Here is a 20,795-nt window from a genome sequence, read left to right as displayed (position 1 = left end):
TACGATAGACTAGAGTAATTACAGGGAAACTACTGGTACATTGTATATAACTGAATTTTTCTATTATGGGCTAAAAAAGTTTCCCTAACACGTACAATTCTGTTAACACAAAGGAAAGTAAAATTAGCTTTTAAATATTTTTAGAAGTGTTATCGGTTTAAGACCAATTTGCTATTACTTTCTGTTTTTTTTTTTTAATCATCGCCAATTAATTAAAATAAATTAACGTTTGCAACTTTATAAAATAAATATTAAATTAACGATCAATCTGAACCAGATGATCTAAACGGGCCACAAGTCAGACTGTTTTCCATCTCTAGCATAATCAAGTCAAGCAAGTCTTGATCTAACAAGAGAAGTATTCGAAACAACAAAATGTTGCAAATTCGAAAAATATACAAAAGGAGAATGAAAAACAGAGCTTTAGTGTCTCTTCTCTTCTAACCTCACCCTTTCTTGGTGAACAAGTTAAAAAAATGTGTGGTTAAGTTTTAACACTGAACAGCCCTAGGACTTGGGATCCCCATGTATGCTAGGCGTGGAGAGACCCTTATTTTAGGACTCGGCCTTGGAGATGGGATTGGTCCGTAAGAATTAGCCGGCGAAGCCCGAGGAGAGAGACTGACTTGCTCCAGTGCTTGTGTTTGTAGCTCCACTGGGTAATCTCTAACACACCCAATTCTTGGGCCATATCCACTTGTCCATTTACAAGACAGTCTCTTTACAGGATCAAACACCGGTCTCGCTCTCTCTTCTTGCTCTCTAGGCATCTCAATTTCTTCTGAGATTTCTTTTGGTCCTTCTTCTTCGTCCGCAGTGGATTTGAATGACGAATATTCCTCATTCACAGAACATCTCTGTAAATCAAATTTCGCCTTATGAGTACAAAATTTTATGGATGCACTATAATGTTTGTTGCATAGTATATTTATTTTCCTTACCTTAACATTGGTGAGATCAACATTGTGCTCCTCTAAGAAACTTATGAACTCCTTGAAGTTGTCTTCTGTTGGAAGATAGTGTCCACTGTATGGCCATATAGCCTGAGAAAACAAATAACATTTTAGTTTACATATAACATATTAAGAGATTCATTTCCGAGGGAGAAGCAAGCAAGAGAGGCAATCTAAGTACCTCAAGGATCCCATCGTGGGCGACCAATCTTCCTGCAGCTGTAGTGGCGCCTCCAGATAAGAAACTTGAGTGCTGGAAAACGCCTTTCTTTTTAATCCCTACGTATAAGGTTCTTGTTGTGCTAAGTACAAAAATCGACTTGGATTCCTCTGTTGAATTGATCAGAGTCATCCCCTGTTTATACATTAGTTTCCCATCTTCAACTATCACTTCATATGCTTCTCTCTCCGTCTGCAGATTTCAAAGAAAAACAACACAGACGTTGATGAGTAAGCAAGAGCTAGGTAATTACTACGGTCAAGTCGGGAGGGTAAAAAACTCACCGGTCCTAAGTATCTGATGCATTGTTTTTGTAGAACACTTCTTGGATGTTTCTCAAGATTTACATCTTTGCCGTCTCCTATATCCAACCTTTGGTTTCAAATCAGTGGAAACAGAGTTTAACACAGATCAAAACAGAGGAAGACCTATAGATGGAATTTGGATCTGAGTCCTTACCAGTAAAAGAAGGGCTGAAAGCTCTTGCTCTCTGACCAGACTTCGTAATAGAAATGCAAGTTGTGGCCATAACGATGACGTGGGTCAATCTGTAAATCCAAGAGGGGGACCAGTTAGAATATGATTCACAAAATCATCAAAAAGGAACTGATAACTTTTGATCTTGTGTTTTGCACCTAAACTCATAGATTTGTTTTTTTTTTCACAAATCATATTGTACTTGTCGTTGATAAAACTAGCAAAGATAGGTAATGAGGACTTACAGCTTCAAGCCAGTGCTGCAGAGCTAATTTCTGAGCCTTTTCATCTTTTGATAAGCCTTTCCCAACCTAAGAAAAGGAGACCCTCATTGGTTTTTCATAATATAAAAGAGATATATAGATCTAGTAATAACACCTTGACGTATAAGTAAACAGAGATAGAATGATGTAAGACCTTAGCAGCTCGTTTTCTAGCTCGAGCCCATTTGGAAACAGCGCTCTCATGTTTCTCTTCTTCAAAGAAAGATACAGAGCTCAAATCCAGAGCTGCACCATCTAGAGTCCTCCACCTAATATATTTCAAGCAATACCAAGGGTTAGCGTTAGCATCCTTAAAAGACATAAAAAAAGAAGAGAATATCAATCAAGTAACTCACCAGAGCTCCTCAATAACGACTGCACAATCTGCTAGGTTCCTTCTTGTCCGGTAACTCTTATACACCTTTTGTAGGGTAGTTGCAGCTGCATCAAGCTCGGTGACCGGTCTAGGGGAAATGAACACAAAAGGCTCCGTGGGTTTCTTTATTTGGATTCTCTCACAGTTTCTTCCATTCAAAGTGTTAGGCGTTGACTTCTTTGTCTCCAAGACCTCAAAATCTGAATCAGTCTTGATCACTTTAGGAATCTCCCAGCTGTTGAAACTCAAAGACCGTTCCATAGTAATCTTCTTAGGAGAATTCTGTTGCGTTATAGTAGTGTTGTCTCTCTTGAAACTGTTGGTTCTTGATGTCAAGGACCCAACTTCAAGACCCATGGCCACACAAATATAATGAAAGGATAATTCCAAAACAGTTTAATATACAAATCCCCTGCACACATCAATCCAGATCATATCAGCCTTTTACCAACGACACCTCTCAAGAATTATTTAAACAAACTGTAGTAGTTAGCATTAATATAGCTCTATATATATCAACCAATTATTGGTGAAAATCAAACATTTCAACAAATAAATACCTTGTGGGCTTAAAACACAACAAGTCCTCCTTTAGGCTTAAAATGATCAAGTATGGCTCTTTGTTTTGACCAGAAGATACAATAAGATGGCACCAAGAAACAGAGGAGAGCTTGAAAGAATAAAGAATAAAAGAATGATTTCTATTCTTTGGAGAAAGGAAAAATAATAATCTAAAGAGGGATATGAATGTTCCCAACACAGGTTGAAGTGGTCTTCTATATATATGTAGAGTAGTGTAGGGGAGCATGAAGACTATTACGAGAGTAAGAAGTCTTCGTTTTAACATATCGTTGAATATGGAAAAATATTACTGAATATTCAAAGTTGGCGTGTCTGAATAATGTTGAATATTACAAAAAGAGACAAAAACAGTGAGAGGAGGCTAGCTAGAAAACAGAGGACGTGGGGATCCCATAAGAGATGGAGGCTGACGAAGGTAAGTTCATGGAAGTTATTGAGAGATTAGGACAATACACATAATCTATTTTCCAATAGTTTTTTTTTCTTCATTCCATTTTAATTAGACACAGACAATAAATCTTTCAAAGGGTTTGCCAAGAAAAAGTTTTACATATGAGAACTTTGTGTGATGAACAAATCTTCGGCATGTAGACATAGAGATGTAAGGTTGCAATGAAATTATATGTTGTTTCAGAGTTACCCAAACGGTTTTTACATTTGAAAACAAGCCTCTATTAATGAAGTATCTCTACACAACGTCTATATCAAAAGAAGAAGATTTAAACTAGGGTTTAGTTGATTACATTTATGGCGCGCATACTTCATCAAAAAGTCAAGCGGACGAAAGAACGAAGTCAAGTTGTGTATTAATAAACATGTCTATTATATCTTAGAAATACTATAATCAATTAAATGTCCTATTCTTTTGTGTCAAAAACCTGTCTACCATAGAAATTAATATATCAGACGCAGAGTTTTTGAGACTATTGAATACTACCTTATTTTGTTACAATGGTCAAACATAACATATTAATTTTAAATTGTAAAAGAATTTCTACTATACGACTCGAGTTTTATATATATCTTTAAATTTTCAACTCATAATTCATATTTAAATAGATAATTAAAATCATGCAAGTTCACACGATACTAAAAGATTGACTTTGTTAAAAACGTAATAAGGTAGTATTCAATAGTTTCAACTCGTTTAATTTTACATGAATATGTCGTGCGTCGAAAACTTGAAGAATTAAAGAAAATGAAACTTCTAAAAATAAAAAAAAATTGGATGCTTTTTTCATAAGAAAATGAAACTTCTAAAAATAAAAACGTTTAGTGATTATAAAATAAATTGGATTTTTAGGGATCGTTGGACATATAATTTGTTAGTTTGCTAGAATTAAGCTTGTCATTTGATAATATATATAGTACTCTCTTTTTTTCTTTTTTTTTTTCTTATGTCACGACTCAAATTCATAACCAACGGTATTAAGACAATTATAGATGTACTATATATAATATATAGACGTTATACATAAACATTAATTAAGGAGAGGCAGGCGGGTCATGCACGTTTGTATTGTAGTATATCTTAGTTTGGTACTGTTTGGTGCGGGATTTAGCACCCCCAACATACCGATCTAAACCAGAAAGATGAATTGATTACTTAATCGGAAATCTGGTTAATTCTCAGTTAAGGATCTTAAGTAACGATCTGGAGGAGGCATGTTCGGTGCAAGAAGGCTTAGCCCACCAATGAGAAGCCGACTTCTTAATTCGACCGACGGCCGACTTGAGGAAGAGATGGGAACTTTCCATATTTCATTCTGGGTGATAAAGAAAGTTAATATATTTTGTAATCAATGAAATTGTATAAAAGGGGAGAGACTTCTCTATGGTAAGGCATCCGAAAATTAATACAAAAAACTCTAAAATTCATCTTTGTTCTTGAGCAAACCCTAGCCTATTCTTTAAGAGATTAAATCCCTCTTTTGATTTATAGTTTTAATCCAACTTGTTGAGAGATTACTTCTTTGAATTTGTTTCCTTCGCTAAACAAATTCAATGTGGAAACCTAGTTTCTACAGGTACCATTGACTTTCCTCGAGAAACTATCTTAGTTTTGAAATTGGAGACTTTGAAAGATTTATAAAGTCCAAACATTAGAGTACCACTCAACTCTAGCTCGATGACTTTCTCTAATTTCTCGATCTTCCACGTAGGGATAGAGAGATGCATGGGATCTTTCTAGGAAATTCTTTGTTGCGGTTCTACCAAATCTAAAGAAATTTGATCCTTTTCGACCAAAATGAAGACAACAACTTTGTTTAGGACACAAAAAAATAAATCAACTGATGACTTTGATGATGTATTGATTGATATGTGGGGTAGTCCGTTTATCTACCATAAGTAAGTTAAGCTATTTCTTTCTCCATAAAAGATTTCATACCTATATATATTAAATTAAAATTAATTTGCCAAGTAATATAATATGGATTTGAAAGCTTTGCCAAGCTAAGTCTCTCCCTTGCTCCATTGTTGAACCGAATTAGATAGGGTAATCAACGAATCGTCCATATACAATTTAAGTTATTTATGTTCAGCCTTTTGTAACATGTATTTCTGGTACGGCTGGAATTATCTTCTTCATTTAATAATGGGCTCAGTTTGATGGTTGGGCTGGGCCTTATGGTTTGGTTTCCCTTTGTTTCTCGCTCGTCAAGCCCATCTACAAAACGGGAAATCAGAAGAGCGCAAGGTTAGTAATCTCTCGGTAGAGAAGAAGAAGAGGAAGAGCGTGAGCGGAGGAGATGTCGACGGTGTACGTGCTAGAGCCGCCAACAAAGGGAAAGGTTATTGTGAATACTACTCATGGCCCTATCGACGTCGAGCTATGGCCTAAGGAAGCTCCTAAATCCGTACGGAACTTCGTTCAACTATGCCTCGAGGGTTACTTCGACAACACCATCTTCCACCGTGTTATTCCCGGATTTCTCGTTCAAGGCGGCGATCCCACCGGCTCCGGCACCGGTAATTTCCTACGCCCCTCTGATTACATCTTAGGGGTTTTAAGATCTCTTAGTTTTTGTATTCAATTTTCTTCTGCTTGCTTGCTGGATTAGGTTAATTGATGTTGTGTGAGTGATGTGTGCAAACAGGTGGAGATAGTATATATGGAGGTGTCTTTGCAGATGAGTTTCATTCAAGATTGAGGTTTAACCACCGAGGGATTGTAGCCATGGCTAATGCGAGCTCACCCAATTCTAATGGAAGTCAGTTCTTTTTTACTTTGGATAAGTCTGATTGGCTTGACAAGAAGCATACTATCTTTGGCAAGGTAAAAAAAAAACAAATTGCTTTGCTTCTTTTGTTTTGTTTCTTCTGCTTCGTCCAATTTTTTTTGTTTTTTTTTGTTTCTAGTTCTTGATCATGTTTGGCTGCAACTTGTTTCTAATTCTTTTAGGTGACGGGCGATTCAATCTTCAATCTTTTAAGACTAGGAGAGGTTGACACCGGTAAGGATGATCGTCCCCTGGATCCTGCCCCCAAAATATTATCTGTTGAGGTAAGATTTGTAATTGCTAGATATATTATAGTGTTCCATGCTGTTAAACGACAATGTTGATGTCCTCGTTTTAAGGTTGTTTTCTGATTGATACTCATTCTTTGTTGTGTCAGTCTTGTGTTACTTAATTTTTCTAAAAAATCTGTATATTTCTTTGACAGGTTTTGTGGAACCCTTTCGAAGATATTGTTCCTAGAGTGTTAGCAAAGACATCACAAGAATCTGTTGCCGAAGTCCAGGAACCCCCCAAAAAGCCCGTGAAGTAAGTATCTATGGTCAGTCGAGAATTTTTGCTGTAATTTTGCGTTGGCTGTTCTTTTGACACTTTTCTTTTTTGGTTGTCTTTGTGAAAATTAGGAAATTGAATTTACTTTCATTTGGAGAAGAAGCTGAGGAAGAAGAGAAGGAACTGGCTGTTGTAAAACAAAAGATTAAGAGCAGTCATGACGTATTGAATGATCCTCGACTTTTGAAGGCAGAATCTACAGATAGAGAACGGGTAATAATACAATTTATCTTGATGAGAAAAATGTTCACTAGTCTTATCGTTGCAAAGAATCTACAGATAGTGAACATTTTTCTCATCGTTGCTATATGTAATGATGCGCACAGTTCTATAACTTTGTTGCTGTGTAGTCTGCCTAGCAGTCTATCATGGGCATTAGACCAAAAACTGGAGGTCTTTGTTTATGGTTGTCATTCTTTGTTTTCATAAACAATTTTGCTTACTGATGTTCTTTTACATTTCAGAATGCATCTGAGTCGAAGGAGGTACTGTCTGTGAGAGAAGCTCTGAGTAGTAAGAAAGAAGCGGCTCAAAAAGATAAAAGCTTCTCTGCATCTGATTCAGTTGGACGTAGTGATGATGACGATGATGATGATGAAGATGAGACTAAATTTGATGCAAAGATGAGAAATCAAGTGCTCAGCAGAAGGAGAGAGATGGGAGATACGCCTTCAATACCAACTCAGAAAAGTAAATACTTTTTTACATCTCTCTATATTCTGACGTCTTGAATTATCAACCTACGCAATTCTTGATTTGTACAATCAAATTTTCAATCATGTTTATGCTTAGGGATGTTATCTTTTCATTAACATGCTTTGATGCTTTTAGGTTTAGTACCAAGTACCATGTATTGCCAGAGAATAATATACAGCTCTCTCTGTTCTCATGCAGTATATTATCGCTAGTTATTTCTGTAGGTTCTAATTATAATATACTTGTGGTTGTTTTCTTAACAGAGAGCTCTAGTCTGAAAAGCCGTGAAGAGCCTAGGCAAAGGTAATGACACGCACAGACTTACACCCTATCGTCTCTGTATCTAGTTTATTGTTCCTTAAGAATACTGTTTATCTATTCTAGCAATATCTCAGTGCTAGGCAAGCTCAAACTGTGTGTGTTCGAAGTTGGGCTAACAAATATATACAGCACAGAGAAAGCTATGGACGTTTAAAAAAGAAAAAAACTGTAGAAAATGTGACAAATGCTCTCATCGCCCAACAATTCATCCTTTATTTAGTATTAAAACCTTTCAGACGAATCTGCTTGCATTTTCTGAATGAATGCCTGAATATATTTTGCTTTTATGCATGATGGTGTAACCAGTGATGTAAGTTATTGACTCATTAGTTTTGCTATTTACAGGTCTGATGCTGTAAGTAGTGAAGACGAGAAACCAAGGATGGAAAAGTTGTCTTTGAAGAAAAAAGGAATAGGCTCAGAAGCCAAAGCCGAACATATGGAGAAAGGAGACACTGATTTACAGCTTTACAACGCTTCTGAACGCGCCCGGCAGTTGCGTAAGTTGAAAAAGCGCCGACTGCAAGGAAATGAGGATGCTGTAAGTTGTTTACCAGGGTTGTGGCTTAATTTTAAATTTGTTATCTGATTGATTCTTTGTTCCCCTTTGTTCATCTACCAAACCTTATCCTTGCTTTATTGTGGCATACTTATTCTTAGATTCTGGGTCGGGTTTACTCATCTAAATTTTATTTTCTTTTAATTGTGTTCTTTTTAACTGATCATCGTTTCCCTCCTGCGCTTTCTTCAGGTGTTAGCAAAACTCGAGAAGTTTAAGCAGTCCCTTTCTGCAAAACCGTTTACCTCGACTAGTAAACCAGTAGCGTTGACCCCAAAAAGTGAACCAGTAGCGTTGACCCCAAGTAGTGAACCAGTAGACAATCAAGAAGAAGATCTGTCTGATTGGAAAAATGTAAAGCTCAAGTTTGCTCCTGGCAAGGTAAATCTCTAAGGCTCCATATTTTTTTCTGAGTGGGGATCTAATGGATGTAGTGCTACTTCGTTCTATTTCTTTAGTTAACATTAAAATAGAAAATCCAGTATTTCATAGGATAGTCGATGCTAATCAAAAATAACTTTATCAAAAGGTTGACATATGTATTTGTTTATCGTGTCCTGTGGAAGAACCTGAAAATGTTAAACTTTCCTGCAGGATAAAATGTCGCGCAGGGATGATCCAAATGCGTATGTTGTGGTCGACCCTCTTCTTGAAAAAGGAAAAGAAAAGTTCAACAGAATAATAGCCAAACAAAAACGAAAGGAGCGAGAATGGTCAGGAAAATCTCTTGACTGAGTTTGGGAATCTTAAGCATTCGATTTTTTTTTTGCTTACGTTTGTTTTATTGATTCTTAAGATGCCTGTTCACTGTCAAATGTCCTCCTGTTCAAACTTAGACACATACAGAGGCATGAGCATCTTAAAACAAGAGGTCACTAGCTCCCATCATGATAGAGAACTAATGTGTTAATATACTTGTTACTTCCTAGTAAAGTTAGATTTTAATTTTTAATCCCTTTGACTCAATGGACACACTTCTTCAAGTTAAGTAGAACCTCTATAAATTAATATTCGATAAATTAATAATACCTATAAATAGTGTAATTTTGGACACTATTCGATAAATTAATAAGATAATAATTTTTTAAGAAATCCTATGTAAAAATATGGTCTCATCAATATTATAAATTAATTATCAAATTATATTAATATATATATATATATCTAAGAAACTCTAGTGAAATATGACTCTATTGTTCTTTGCATATTCTTGAATTTGCATTCTTATTGGAGCTCATATCTAATATTCTTTATTGTCGTCTTCTCAAATCGCATCCAAAAATTGTAGAGTCCTAAATGCGATAATTGCTTCTTTACGTGTAATTGGTTATAAAATTACCGCAATATCATTTTCGACTTCATCATTACCATGAATGATACTACAGTAAAACCTCTATAAATTAATAAAGTCGGGACCATGAAATTTTATTAATTTATAGAGGTTTTAATTTATCGATAAATTAATAATTGTTAATTTATCGATAAATTAATATTTTATTAATTTATGAAGAGATTTTTAATTTCCATAATTTTAAATTTTGTATTACAAAATAAGATACTTTTGTTATTATTCATATTTGTAAAGAATTTTTTTAATTTATAATCTTGTTTATTGTAATTGCTAAGTTTAAAGTGTAGGTAAAAATGATAGATGTTAGAAGTTTAGAGTTTATAAGAAATTGCTAGTAGTATCATTCATGGTAATGATGAAGTCGAATAAGATATTGTGGTAGTTTTAGAACCAATTACATATAAAGAAGCAATTATCACATTTATAACTCTTTATAATTTTTGGATGCGATTTGAGAAGACGACAATGAAAAATATTAGAGATGAGCTCCAATAAGAATGCAAATTCAAGAATATGCAAACAACAATATAGTCATATTTCACTAGATTTTCTTAGATATGTATGTATATATATATATATATTAATATTATATAATTATTAATTTATGATATTAATGGGCCCATATTTTTACATAGGATTTTCAAAAAAAAATATTATCTTATTAATTTATCGAAATATGTCATTTTTTACACCAGCCCAACTCGGGACCGAAAAATTTTATTAATTTATAGCGAGTATTAATTTATAGAGGTTCTACTGTAGTAACAATTTCTTCTAAACTCTAAATTTCTAACATTTATCATTTTTACCTAAACTCTAAACTTAGCAATTACGATAGGTAAGATTATAAATTAAGAAACTTTTTTAAAAATATGAATGATAACAAAAGTATTGTAAAATTTTCAAAATTACAAAAATTAAAAATCTCTTATTAATTTATCTATAAATTAATAATTAATTATTGATTTATCTATAAATTAATAGTTATTAATTTATCAATAAATTAAAACCTCTGTAAATTAATAAAATAAAATTTCATGGTTCTGACCTTATTAATTTATAGAGGTTTTACTGTAGATGGTTTTGGTTGTTTGACCAAAAAAAAGTTCTCAACCGTGGTTTTGGTTCTCAATCGGATTCTGTATCTAGCAAAAAAAAATCCATTAGTTTTGGAAAAAGTAAAATAATTCGTAATTTTATATGTTTGTGTCTAATTCTTCTGATTTAACCATTAGTATTATTTATTCGAACTTGAGTGTTGTTGATGAGAAAGAGCACAATGTTGGAAAAGGAACTTTTACTTTACGTTATTCCACGATTAAACCGGTACTATTACTACTAAAAGTTCCAAAGTCGGAAAAGCCAAAACCAATAGGAAAACAATGTCATTAAATTGGTAAAAGGCAGGACTCTCTGTGTTGCTTTCTTCTACTGAGGATTGGGAGGACGGCTATTGGCAGCAGAGACGCGTGAGCCCCACTCAAGCAGCTCTTTGCTAGTATCATCCTTGTGAAGAATCACTTCGATGAAGCATAGACAATCTGTCTTCTCCGTGGTCGCTGTCTTTATCGCCTCGACTAACTCCTCCTCGTATCTCACCTGTCAAAACACACAAATTCATATGTTAGTTTCGAACCAAGATTTCGTTTAGTTTCCGCACTGTCATCACTCATCACTCATCACTCATCAATCGTTTTAATTACCTTTGCTGTCCAGCAATTGCCTTCACCGTTATGAATGGCGTCAACGAGACCAGTGTAGTTCCAGTTCTTAATCACATTATAAGGACCGTCATGAATCTCCACTTCGATGGTGTAGCCACCGTTGTTAATCAAGAAGATGATCGTCTTCTGACCATTACGCAGCATTGTCGATATGTCCTGAACCGTCACTTGGAAACTCCCGTCACCGATGAATGCCAACACTCGCTTCTCTGGGACTGCCTGTGCGTATCCCAGAGTCGCACCAACAGACCACCCGATCGATCCATACTGCATCTGAAACTCGTACCTACAATTTAAAAAAGCATAGTTAAATCTTGTGCACATATCATCACTAATTTAAAGATTTGAGGCTTGTTCCGAGATACGTACCCACATCCTTTAGGCAGCTTTAGTTTCTGGCAATTGAACCAAGAATCACCGGTTTCAGCAATCACAGCAGTATCACTAGAGAGCATCTTCTGAATGTGTTGAAACATTGTATTGACTCTCAATGGCTCTCTTGGTTTGCATTTCAATGGCTTACCTTCAGGGACAAAGATCCTATGGTAGTTCTCATAAGCCGTCTCGTTACGCTTCACCCTCTTAGCCAATTCCCTGAAGAAATCACTCATCAGAACGCAACCAAACGTAGGACCATTAGCCACAGTGACACGATCAGGATGCACAACGATGGCTTTCTCTTTCTTGAGGAGAAGCGAGTAACCCACTGAGCTGTAGTCATTGAAGATTGGACCTGCAAAAACGTAAGCATCCGCAGATTCGACAATCTCAGAGCAGAAAGGTGTGCTTACTGCTCCCCAATAAGTCCCAATGAAATGAGGATGGTGCTCTGGTACAAATCCTTTAGCAGAAGGCATCACCGCCATAGCATAACCAGAAGCATCAGCTAGCTCCACAAAGGCATCACAAGCTTTAGCAACACGCAACTTAGGACCACCAACCATAACTGGCTTCACAGCCTTGTTCAAAAACTCCAACGTTGCTTCCACCGCAGCTTCTAGACCCATTGTGTTACTCAATCTGATAATTAAAAAAACATTTTCTGAATTTCTGATTCTCGGAGAAAACAGAGGATTCATTGATTGATCAGAGTTGAAGTAAAATAAATATACCTAGGAGCTAGCGAAAAGGGAACTGGATCACGAGTAAATGTATGATGAGGAGTCGCAGCTAAGTTACAGCTGACGCTAATGTACACAGGCTTGCTCTCTTTCAAAGCTGTTGATATGGCTTTATCAATCTGTTCATGAGCATCCTCCAAATTGTTCACCACCGCCTGAGAAAAAAAAAACCCTAAAATCAATCACAATCCGACGCTAATCTTGTTATGATCAGATCTGATTCCGAGAAGTTACCTGATAACAAGTGACGGTTTGAAAACACCTAAGCTCTTGGCTAAAATCAGGTAACCCGATGGTGTGATGAAGGATACGGTTAGTACCATAATCGTTAGAGTTAGGACCTCCGACGATACATATAACCGGAAGATTCTCGCTGTAAGCACCAGCGATGGCGTTCAAAACGCTGAGTCCACCAACGGTGAATGTCACAACGCAAGCGCCGACTCCACGGGATCTAGCGTAACCGTCTGCAGCGTAACCTGCGTTTAGCTCGTTACAGCAACCGATCAGGTTAAGTTCCGGTTCAGCCATTAGGTGATCAAGCAACGTGAGGTTGAAATCGCCGGGAACGGAGAAGATATCGGTTACGCCGGATTGGACGAGACGACGAGCTAAGTGACGGCCGAGAGTCGCGTCGCATGAGTTGACGGAGATGGCGGAGGAAGGAACAACAGAGTCGTGGATTGTTTTGACGGTGCTGTTTGGTGGACTACCGACGTCGCCGTTCGTCGGTTTGCACTCGTCGATGGATCCGATTTTGGTGTCCATTGGGGAAAACTGAGAATTGATTTTATTAAAAGTGTGAAGTGATGAGTGAGAGAGTCTTTTTATATTTTGTGGGATGATGAGTAAACAAAATGGGAGTGGGAGAGGTTTTTATATAAGAGAAGAAGACTAGGAGAAATACAAGGGGTGGTTTTTTCTGACTAGTGGGTTTTTGTGTTTTCTTGTGGAAAAAGCAAAAATTTAAGTATGTTAATAAGATACCAATTAATTGTTATTTTCGTGATTAATTACATTAATTTTTTCTTAATTGTGGGGGTATACCGTATACGTGTGCCGCTTGAGGGTTTTGTTATGTCGGTCTATAAAATGCATTAACTGTTTTAACAAAAAAATATCTTAAGTTTTCCAAAATTAAACATAAATACGTTTGAGATTCTATTCTTCTTAATCACGGTATTTTTTTCTTGTAAAATTAAATAATACGTGGGAACAAAGTTTAGTTTCTCGTCCACTAATTCCAAATTCAGATATTTGATTTTCCAAGTTTAGTATTACTCAGTTTTTTTGTTTTTGCTTCATTATTTAATTTTAAGTTTTAATAAGTACAAGTGTAGGTGTAATTTTTTAAGTTAACCAAGATACAACGTGTCAAAGGCGTCAACGAGAAGAGAGACGTGATGCCATTTGGATTTTGGTCAGCAAACTCTTTTACTATTTTAAAAAAACAACATTCGGACCATTCTCTCGTCTCGTCGTTGAGAGCCACGAGGATTTTTGCTTCTTATAGTATCATATTTGTTTATTTAACTAAGAAATATCTGCAATATCTTTATCGCTTTGGTTATATTTATACTAAATTACTAATCATACAAAAGATAAACATAGATCTATAATGGACCAATATTCAAATCCTTGGGTAACTTTCAAGAAAATTTTCTTTTCTCGTCGTAACTCTCGATTATATGTGATGTATCAGTATAACGATAACAGTATTGATTAAGTTTACACAATATATATATTTGTTTCAAGGGATGTAGCTTATAATGTTTTTGTAGTTTTAATATTGCTATTTCCTAAACAACAAGCAAATACATGTCAATAATTTGTCATGATATAGTTTTATATAATTAAATCTATGCGATACTTATTTGACTATATATGATCACTTTTTATATAAAGAACAATTTTACTAGATTAAAAAGCCATTCCTGTTTGACAAAAAAAAAAAAAAAAGCCATTCCTATTCCAGTTTTGAGGATTGAGGTTTAAATACTAATACCCAAAAGCTTGTTAATTACTAGTTAAAACATCTTTTAAATGAAGTCATATACGTTAATCACTTTCGAGAAAAATTAATAACTTAAAATAATATAAGCCGACCTAAAATGCAAACATGAAGGGGCCACCGTCATTCTAAACCGTCTCATTGTTTGTTTCACAAACCACGGAGTCGCCGGTAATCTCCTTTCCAACTTAGTTTCTCTCCTCAACTACTAATTAATTAGATTACTTTTCCTACTTTTTATGGTGGCAACCGAGATAATAATAATTATATATCCCCAAACCACTAGGATCCTGGTTTTAAAGAACGTCGAGATAGGCAACAACAAAAAGACCAAAAAAAAAACGTCAAAATAATTGAACGCCTTTACCAAAAGTTACTGGTAATTGTTTCAATTGGTTGATTGTTTTTTATACCCCGTTTCTGTTGAGTGTTCTTCAACTGTAACTCTACGTGACGAAACAAATAATGAAACGAATTTTTTTTTAATCTTCTTATACGCTTGAAACTGTAATACGACACATGTTGAACAGTATTAAGAGGTGAAAAACTTGTGTGCTGTGATCGATGATAAAAGTAAAAACACAAAAATGTTCTAAAGAAAAAATGTACTATTACGTATTGTTGACAAAAAAAAAAAGAATGTATTACGTACTCTCATCAATTTGTCTGACCTGTAATTCAAAATCCTATAGGTTAATTACGACAAGACCAGGATGTCAAAGAGACGTTGCTTGAGGATGGAATCACTGCTGCATCACGATGTCGTAGAGCGAATACTGGAGAAACTTCCGGTGAATTCTTTGATGAGATTCAAGGCTGTATCAAAACAATGGAAATCTACTATGGAATCCCGATACTTCCAATATAGAGTATTGAAACAATCAGGAGGAGGAGATCCAGATGTTCTCATGGTGTCCGTATTTACTGATCCCCCGTCCATAGAATCCCTAAAATCATTGGTGTTGGGTTCATCATCATCGCTCAAGATCCCTACTCCTTGGGAGAAGGACAACACAGAGTACTTAGTTTCCTCTAGTAGCTGTGATGGTCTGGTTTGTATCTATAATCCCCACAAATCCGGTTTTGTGGTCAACCCCACCACTAGATGGTATCGGCCTCTTCCTCTCTGTGAATTTCAACAACTCATGATCCGCTTAGGAAAAAGTTACTACGAGCTTGGACACCCACTCTTTAAGGTTGGATTCGGTAAAGACATATTCGTCGGGACGTACAAGCCCGTTTGGCTTTACAACTCTTCAGAAATAGGCTTAGAAAACGCTACTACCTGCGAAGTTTTCGACTTTAGCACCAACGCTTGGAGGTATGTCACTCCCGCTTCTCCTTATCGCGTTATTGGTTGCCCCGATCCTGTCTTTGTTGACGGGTCGCTTCATTGGTTTACCGACTGCCAAGAAACTAAAGTTGTATCTTTCGATCTTCACACCGAAGCTTTTCAAGTCGTCTCTAAAGCTCCCTTTGTCTATACCAATCCTTACGAGATCGTCATGTGCAACCTCAACAACCGCTTGTGCGTATCCGAGAAGAAGTGGCCCAACCAAGTGATTTGGTCCTTCAATTCAGACAACAAGAAATGGGACAAGATGTTTTCCATTGATCTGGAGTTAATTTATTTGTAGCATGGTGTCCCAGAATATTGCGTTTTCATGCCACTAGCACTTCTGGATGGGGAGAAGAAGACGAAGAAAAAGAAGTTGCTGTTTTGTGGTCGTGAGCTACCAAAAAAACTGTTTACATATGACCCCGAAACCAAATTAGAAGATGTTGCTTTCTCGGCTAAATCCATTGGATATCCTGTTTGTTATTTCCAGAGTATAGTCTCTATTTTATAAACAAATTTATGAATTATTGTCATATGTAACCTTTGCTTCCTCCATCAACAGATAACAGGATTGTGGTTCTGGTCCAGAGTCTTGTATTAACAGGATTGCTTGTTATGTAAAAAGGAAAGAAGAAGTAAATATATATACATATACAATTTCCTACATACTTGGGTATTAAGTTTACCTTTAATATGCTGCAGTGGTGAAACTGACCTATCTTTCATCACTTCATGCGTCTCCTAGTATTTCGTATATGGTCCTAATGGTGACTCGTAACGTTAGCGTATCCAATTCGACGACGACTAGATTTCTTTTGGACAGAATATTTCAATGTTACAATGTTACAAGTACAGAGTTGAACACGTTACGAGAATCAATATAATACTCACTCTGTTTCAAAATATAAGATGTTTTGGGTGAAAGCACACAAATTATAACTGACCACTTTAAAAAAGTTTAACCAATCATAAACAAGACTGCATAATAGAAAATATTAAATTAATCTAAAAGTAGCATAAAAACTTGAAAACATCTTATACTGTGAAACAAAAAATCTTTTCTAAAACATTCTATATTAATGAAAGGGAGGGAGTACTAAAGAAGTAGCTTGCAACACAATAAAAAGTGCGTCAAAGTTTATTGTTCTGTTTCAAAAGCCCCTGCATTAGCGTTCAGGCTACAATATTTGGTTGGACATTGGGCCATTTGGCCCTAGCGAAATGGTTTAATAAATTCAATATTAGATATATCGACTTTGACATCATTTAATTTATTGGTACAAAGGGCGTTTTTGTATATATATAAGATTCTTATGCAATCAGGCTTCTTCCCAATGAAAGATTGTACAAATTTTATGTAAGAGTCGTGTATCTAACCAGTAAGTCAGTAACCACCATATAGAAAATAGTACTCTGATAAAACGTTTTCAAAGCCCAAGGATTATTCCTCTTACAATTTGACTAACATAATTACAAAACTATAAATAATAATCCTTATGCCGGCCCTAACTATCAGGGGAATTGAAATATACATAGTATTTAACCATTCGTTATGTTAAAAATATGTGATAGCTAGAAAAGGATGGCATGCCTAGCTATTAAAAGTGATGTTTCATACTTCACGGCTGGTGTCGACAATGGCTCTTTCCTAATAAACTACTAATAAAAGAAAATTATTGAGCTGGCCTTTGTCACGGAAAAGACAACAACAGGAAAACACCAAAGCAAATTATTTTTCCTTCTTCTATTGTGCTCTCGAGCTCATTTTGTATTGTTCTCAAAGAGGTCTTCTTGTTTTACATTATTCCTTATTGTAAAAAAAAAATGTATCTCTTACATTACAACTGATAACACGCAATCGATTAGATGGTGATACGAACGATAACAACACTAATATATATTACGAATGTGTTAGCTAGGTTAGATATAAGACTCCATTTTTTTATTATGATGCAGCACGTTGGAACTTGGAACCCACATAACGCATTCATATATATTAGATAGTCTTCATTATCGTTTGCTTTGTATATGCTTTTTTTTTTTTGCTTACATTATTTGTTTGCTCGTGGATTTTGTTTTAACTTAATTGAATTCTCACAATTTTTGTTTGAAAAAGCTTGATGTTGGGTCAGCAGTTTAGATATTTATGCAATCACTTTTTTTTTGGGGTAAAAATATGCAATCACTTTGTGTGCAATGATGCTATCTAGCTAACTCTCTCGGCACCGATTGTAAGAGCGAAGAACAAAAGGACACTCTTGTATAGTTGTTGTTATCACAACTCACAAGTGTTGGTACATACACACTGCAAACTCCAAAAACTTGTCCATCCTCTCCCAATGTTGGATTTATGTGTTATGGGTACGTTTTGCCTTTGTGCTTAGTCTTCAATGATTGGAAATCCACATATTTTGAGTAAACATATAAACATGTTATGAAACGTGCTGCCTATTTTAATTTGATTCTCTATTGTTTAAATGTTGCATTCGAGTACAGATGCAACCCTAATATCTGATATAAATGTTGAATAGATTTTCAAAATATCTGATATAAACTCTGGTTTCTCATATTAAATGTGTTTCATGGTTGTTTTGTTTATTATTCCTTTTATACAGAGAATGAACCAAAGAGTTATTTCCTGCAAAATAATAATAACGTTACGTTAGTTGTGTTGTGTTATACACATGCGTGTCCATATCATACATATGAATAGTGAATCTTCTGCACTTCGCATGTGTAAACAAATTAAATTCCGCAACAAAAGTACAAAAGCCCACTTGCCTCTTTTTTTTTTTTTTTTTTTTTTTTTTTTTTTTTTAATCTCCTTCGATCGACCCCCTTTGATGAACTAAACTCCAAAAAAAAAAAAACATTTGCGTTTAACAAATAGTAGTAGTAAATTTATGAAAATACAGCCATTGAAGTGACGCCACGTGTGAATCGTAGAAACTAGACAAAACACTTTTTTACCTTTTTTTGATGTTTGTGAATTTCATTGTCTCTAATTATGATTACAACGCAGCATTCTGACGACTGACGGGGTTGCTCCCTCTTACAGCTAGACCATCACCACCCACCTTTTCTATCAGAGCATAATTTTTCGATTTTCATATATATTTTTTTTAGATTTACACACTACTATATCCTCTCAAATCATTCATATACTCCAATAAAGAAAAACATATAAAAAAAAAGCGTCTCTACCTAATTTATATTCCTAATAAATGACTTGAAATGCAATATACTAGCTTTTTAAAAGTCTAGCCTAGTTATGATTGGTCAAACCGACTAACCGTTGAATTTTAACATTATACTATGATTTATTGAGTTGGTATATGAAAACTGAAATATACCATTGCATATGAATTTATCAATGTAGAGAATGCATATATATAAGAAAATGAACATAACAATGTCGTTTTACACTTTATTATACATTACACACCATCTTGTTACTTTGAGACTTTTAAATGGTACACTAAAACTCCTCTAAAGATCCTATATTTATACCAAACTAGGTGTTTTCCCACGCAACGCGTGGGTTGTGGTGTAATTGACATTTTCTTATTTTTTTTTGCTCTTTTTTGTTTTCTCTTTTGTATTATTTCGTTTTAATTAGGCATATACGGGCTTCGCAGTCACTTGTATTTATACACTATATGTTTATACCATTTCGTTTAGATGTGTATAATTGTGGCGTTTATTTTTTATGAATTATGAGGATGTTGTTTCTTGCTTTTGAGGATCCAATCTTATCATTGACTGATATTGTTCCCAATACATTTATTGTATTTTAGTTTTTCTAATTAACTGCTTATGTATATCCTTCATATGTTAATGTTGCAATAATAAGTTATTTTTTAAAAATAATTATCTTCCGTGTAAGTGATTATGTTTGTATGCCCATGTTTTGGTCTAATATCAATAAGATAGTTTCTGTTTTTCTTAAGTTGGCTTTGAAACCAATTTTGAGTTAAGCAAATAATGGGTCGAATTATGGTGTTAATAAGTAATATGAATTCTTATGTATATATATTGTATATATGTTACTATAAGTTTAGCTAACTAAAAAATTCCGTAATATTTAAATATAATCTTGAACATATATATATATATTTTATTTGTGGGAGGAATGTATGGAATTGTTGGATAGAAGTTATTTTGAGTTAAATAACCTTTTATGCCATTAAAGTGAGTTAAATATTAATAAATTTTTATATGTGTCTTGACCTTTTTAAAAAGGAATACCATGTGTTTCCTTCCAAATTTGAAGTGACATAGTATTTTAGTTTTCTTATATGATTTTATAAACTTCAATGTAATGATTTTTCAAAGTAATAAGTACACTCACACTGATTGAATTATAAAATTTGGAGAAATGTTTATTTCGATTAATCATCTGCTCTTTTAAATATATTAAATAAGTATGTTGTTGTTCCTACAAATATGACAACATATATTATAGTTTAACCATGGAGTTAAGCAATGGAAATGAAACTTGTGATCGCAAGACAAAATGCTTATATATATTATGTTACACATTGATCGTTTAAAAATGAATAGGAACATCTAATTCTCAAATAAAGTTAATTTTTTTGTTAAAACCAACATATGTGAATTTAAATTTAACTATGCAAATTTTAAAAATAAATATGAATAGATTAGAAGGCAAGAAATATAAAAGAAATATTTTGTTTTTATATAAATAAAATAAAATTGAAAACAATGTTAAATATATATAATACTTTCTAAATTAAAATATAGAATCAAACTCTTACAAGTTACAACACATATGAGATATAACAACATTTGATATTGGTGGGAGAGGAGAAAAGAATGATTACTATAAGATGGTAATCTAAATTAGATAATGGAGATGAATCTTTAAAAAATAGAACAATGTAAAATATATATATATATAATACTTTCTAAATTAAAATATAGAATCAAACTCTTACAACACATATGAGATATAACAACATTTGATATTAGTTGGGGAGAAGGAGAGAAT

General features: G+C 34.5%; 3 protein-coding genes and 1 pseudogene across 3 annotated transcripts; 2 read left to right on the top strand and 2 right to left on the bottom strand.

Annotated features, from left to right (window-relative positions):
- Positions 1 to 236: 236 nt before the first annotated feature.
- Positions 237 to 3,161, bottom strand: LOC104721513 (IQ domain-containing protein IQM1). The gene is made up of 9 exons (XM_010439511.3): positions 2,850 to 3,161; positions 2,270 to 2,701; positions 2,068 to 2,182; positions 1,896 to 1,961; positions 1,633 to 1,721; positions 1,458 to 1,545; positions 1,135 to 1,365; positions 942 to 1,043; positions 237 to 857 (listed from the first exon to the last, which is right to left on the bottom strand). The coding sequence occupies exons 2-9, from the start codon at positions 2,644 to 2,646 to the stop codon at positions 492 to 494; spliced, it is 1,434 nt and encodes a 477-aa protein (XP_010437813.1). The 5' UTR covers positions 2,647 to 2,701; positions 2,850 to 3,161; the 3' UTR covers positions 237 to 491.
- A 2,402-nt stretch (positions 3,162 to 5,563) lies between these two features.
- On the top strand, positions 5,564 to 9,190 carry LOC104721512 (peptidyl-prolyl cis-trans isomerase CYP57). The gene is made up of 10 exons (XM_010439509.3): positions 5,564 to 5,841; positions 5,970 to 6,148; positions 6,275 to 6,376; positions 6,538 to 6,638; positions 6,734 to 6,875; positions 7,127 to 7,352; positions 7,622 to 7,661; positions 8,025 to 8,220; positions 8,431 to 8,619; positions 8,833 to 9,190. The coding sequence occupies exons 1-10, from the start codon at positions 5,622 to 5,624 to the stop codon at positions 8,971 to 8,973; spliced, it is 1,536 nt and encodes a 511-aa protein (XP_010437811.1). The 5' UTR covers positions 5,564 to 5,621; the 3' UTR covers positions 8,974 to 9,190.
- A 1,679-nt stretch (positions 9,191 to 10,869) lies between these two features.
- LOC104721511 (pyruvate decarboxylase 1) lies at positions 10,870 to 13,383 on the bottom strand. Its single transcript, XM_010439508.3, has 5 exons — positions 12,669 to 13,383; positions 12,426 to 12,589; positions 11,683 to 12,333; positions 11,293 to 11,599; positions 10,870 to 11,188 (listed from the first exon to the last, which is right to left on the bottom strand). Exons 1-5 carry the CDS (start codon positions 13,200 to 13,202, stop codon positions 11,018 to 11,020), a joined length of 1,827 nt encoding a protein of 608 aa, XP_010437810.1. The 5' UTR covers positions 13,203 to 13,383; the 3' UTR covers positions 10,870 to 11,017.
- Positions 13,384 to 15,137: 1,754 nt separating this feature from the next.
- LOC104721510 (F-box/LRR-repeat/kelch-repeat protein At1g09650 pseudogene) lies at positions 15,138 to 16,295 on the top strand (annotated as a pseudogene).
- Positions 16,296 to 20,795: the final 4,500 nt, after the last annotated feature.

The sequence above is a fragment of the Camelina sativa genome, chromosome 11 (genome assembly GCF_030686135.1).
Source record: "Camelina sativa cultivar CO46 ecotype springtype chromosome 11, ASM3068613v1".
Classification (NCBI taxonomy): Eukaryota; Viridiplantae; Streptophyta; class Magnoliopsida; order Brassicales; family Brassicaceae; genus Camelina; species Camelina sativa.
Note: the sequence above shows the minus strand (reverse complement) of the source record. Positions and strands in the feature narration are given on the sequence as shown.

What these genes read in the sequence shown, in the direction of transcription:
- LOC104721513 (XM_010439511.3), bottom strand. Translation starts at nt 2,646, where the DNA reads ATGGGTCTTGAAGTTGGGTCCTTGACATCAAGAACCAACAGTTTCAAG. An exon ending in CTAGAAAACGAGCTGCTAAG is followed by an intron (nt 1,962 to 2,067) that starts GTCTTACATCAT and finishes TCCTTTTCTTAG; the next exon opens with GTTGGGAAAGGCTTATCAAA. An exon ending in GCATCAGATACTTAGGACCG is followed by an intron (nt 1,366 to 1,457) that starts GTGAGTTTTTTA and finishes TGAAATCTGCAG; the next exon opens with ACGGAGAGAGAAGCATATGA.
- LOC104721512 (XM_010439509.3), top strand. Translation starts at nt 5,622, where the DNA reads ATGTCGACGGTGTACGTGCTAGAGCCGCCAACAAAGGGAAAGGTTATT. An exon ending in CCAAAATATTATCTGTTGAG is followed by an intron (nt 6,377 to 6,537) that starts GTAAGATTTGTA and finishes TTTCTTTGACAG; the next exon opens with GTTTTGTGGAACCCTTTCGA. An exon ending in CGTGAAGAGCCTAGGCAAAG is followed by an intron (nt 7,662 to 8,024) that starts GTAATGACACGC and finishes TGCTATTTACAG; the next exon opens with GTCTGATGCTGTAAGTAGTG.
- LOC104721511 (XM_010439508.3), bottom strand. Translation starts at nt 13,202, where the DNA reads ATGGACACCAAAATCGGATCCATCGACGAGTGCAAACCGACGAACGGC. An exon ending in AAACCGTCACTTGTTATCAG is followed by an intron (nt 12,590 to 12,668) that starts GTAACTTCTCGG and finishes TTTTTTTCTCAG; the next exon opens with GCGGTGGTGAACAATTTGGA. An exon ending in CCCTTTTCGCTAGCTCCTAG is followed by an intron (nt 12,334 to 12,425) that starts GTATATTTATTT and finishes TTTAATTATCAG; the next exon opens with ATTGAGTAACACAATGGGTC.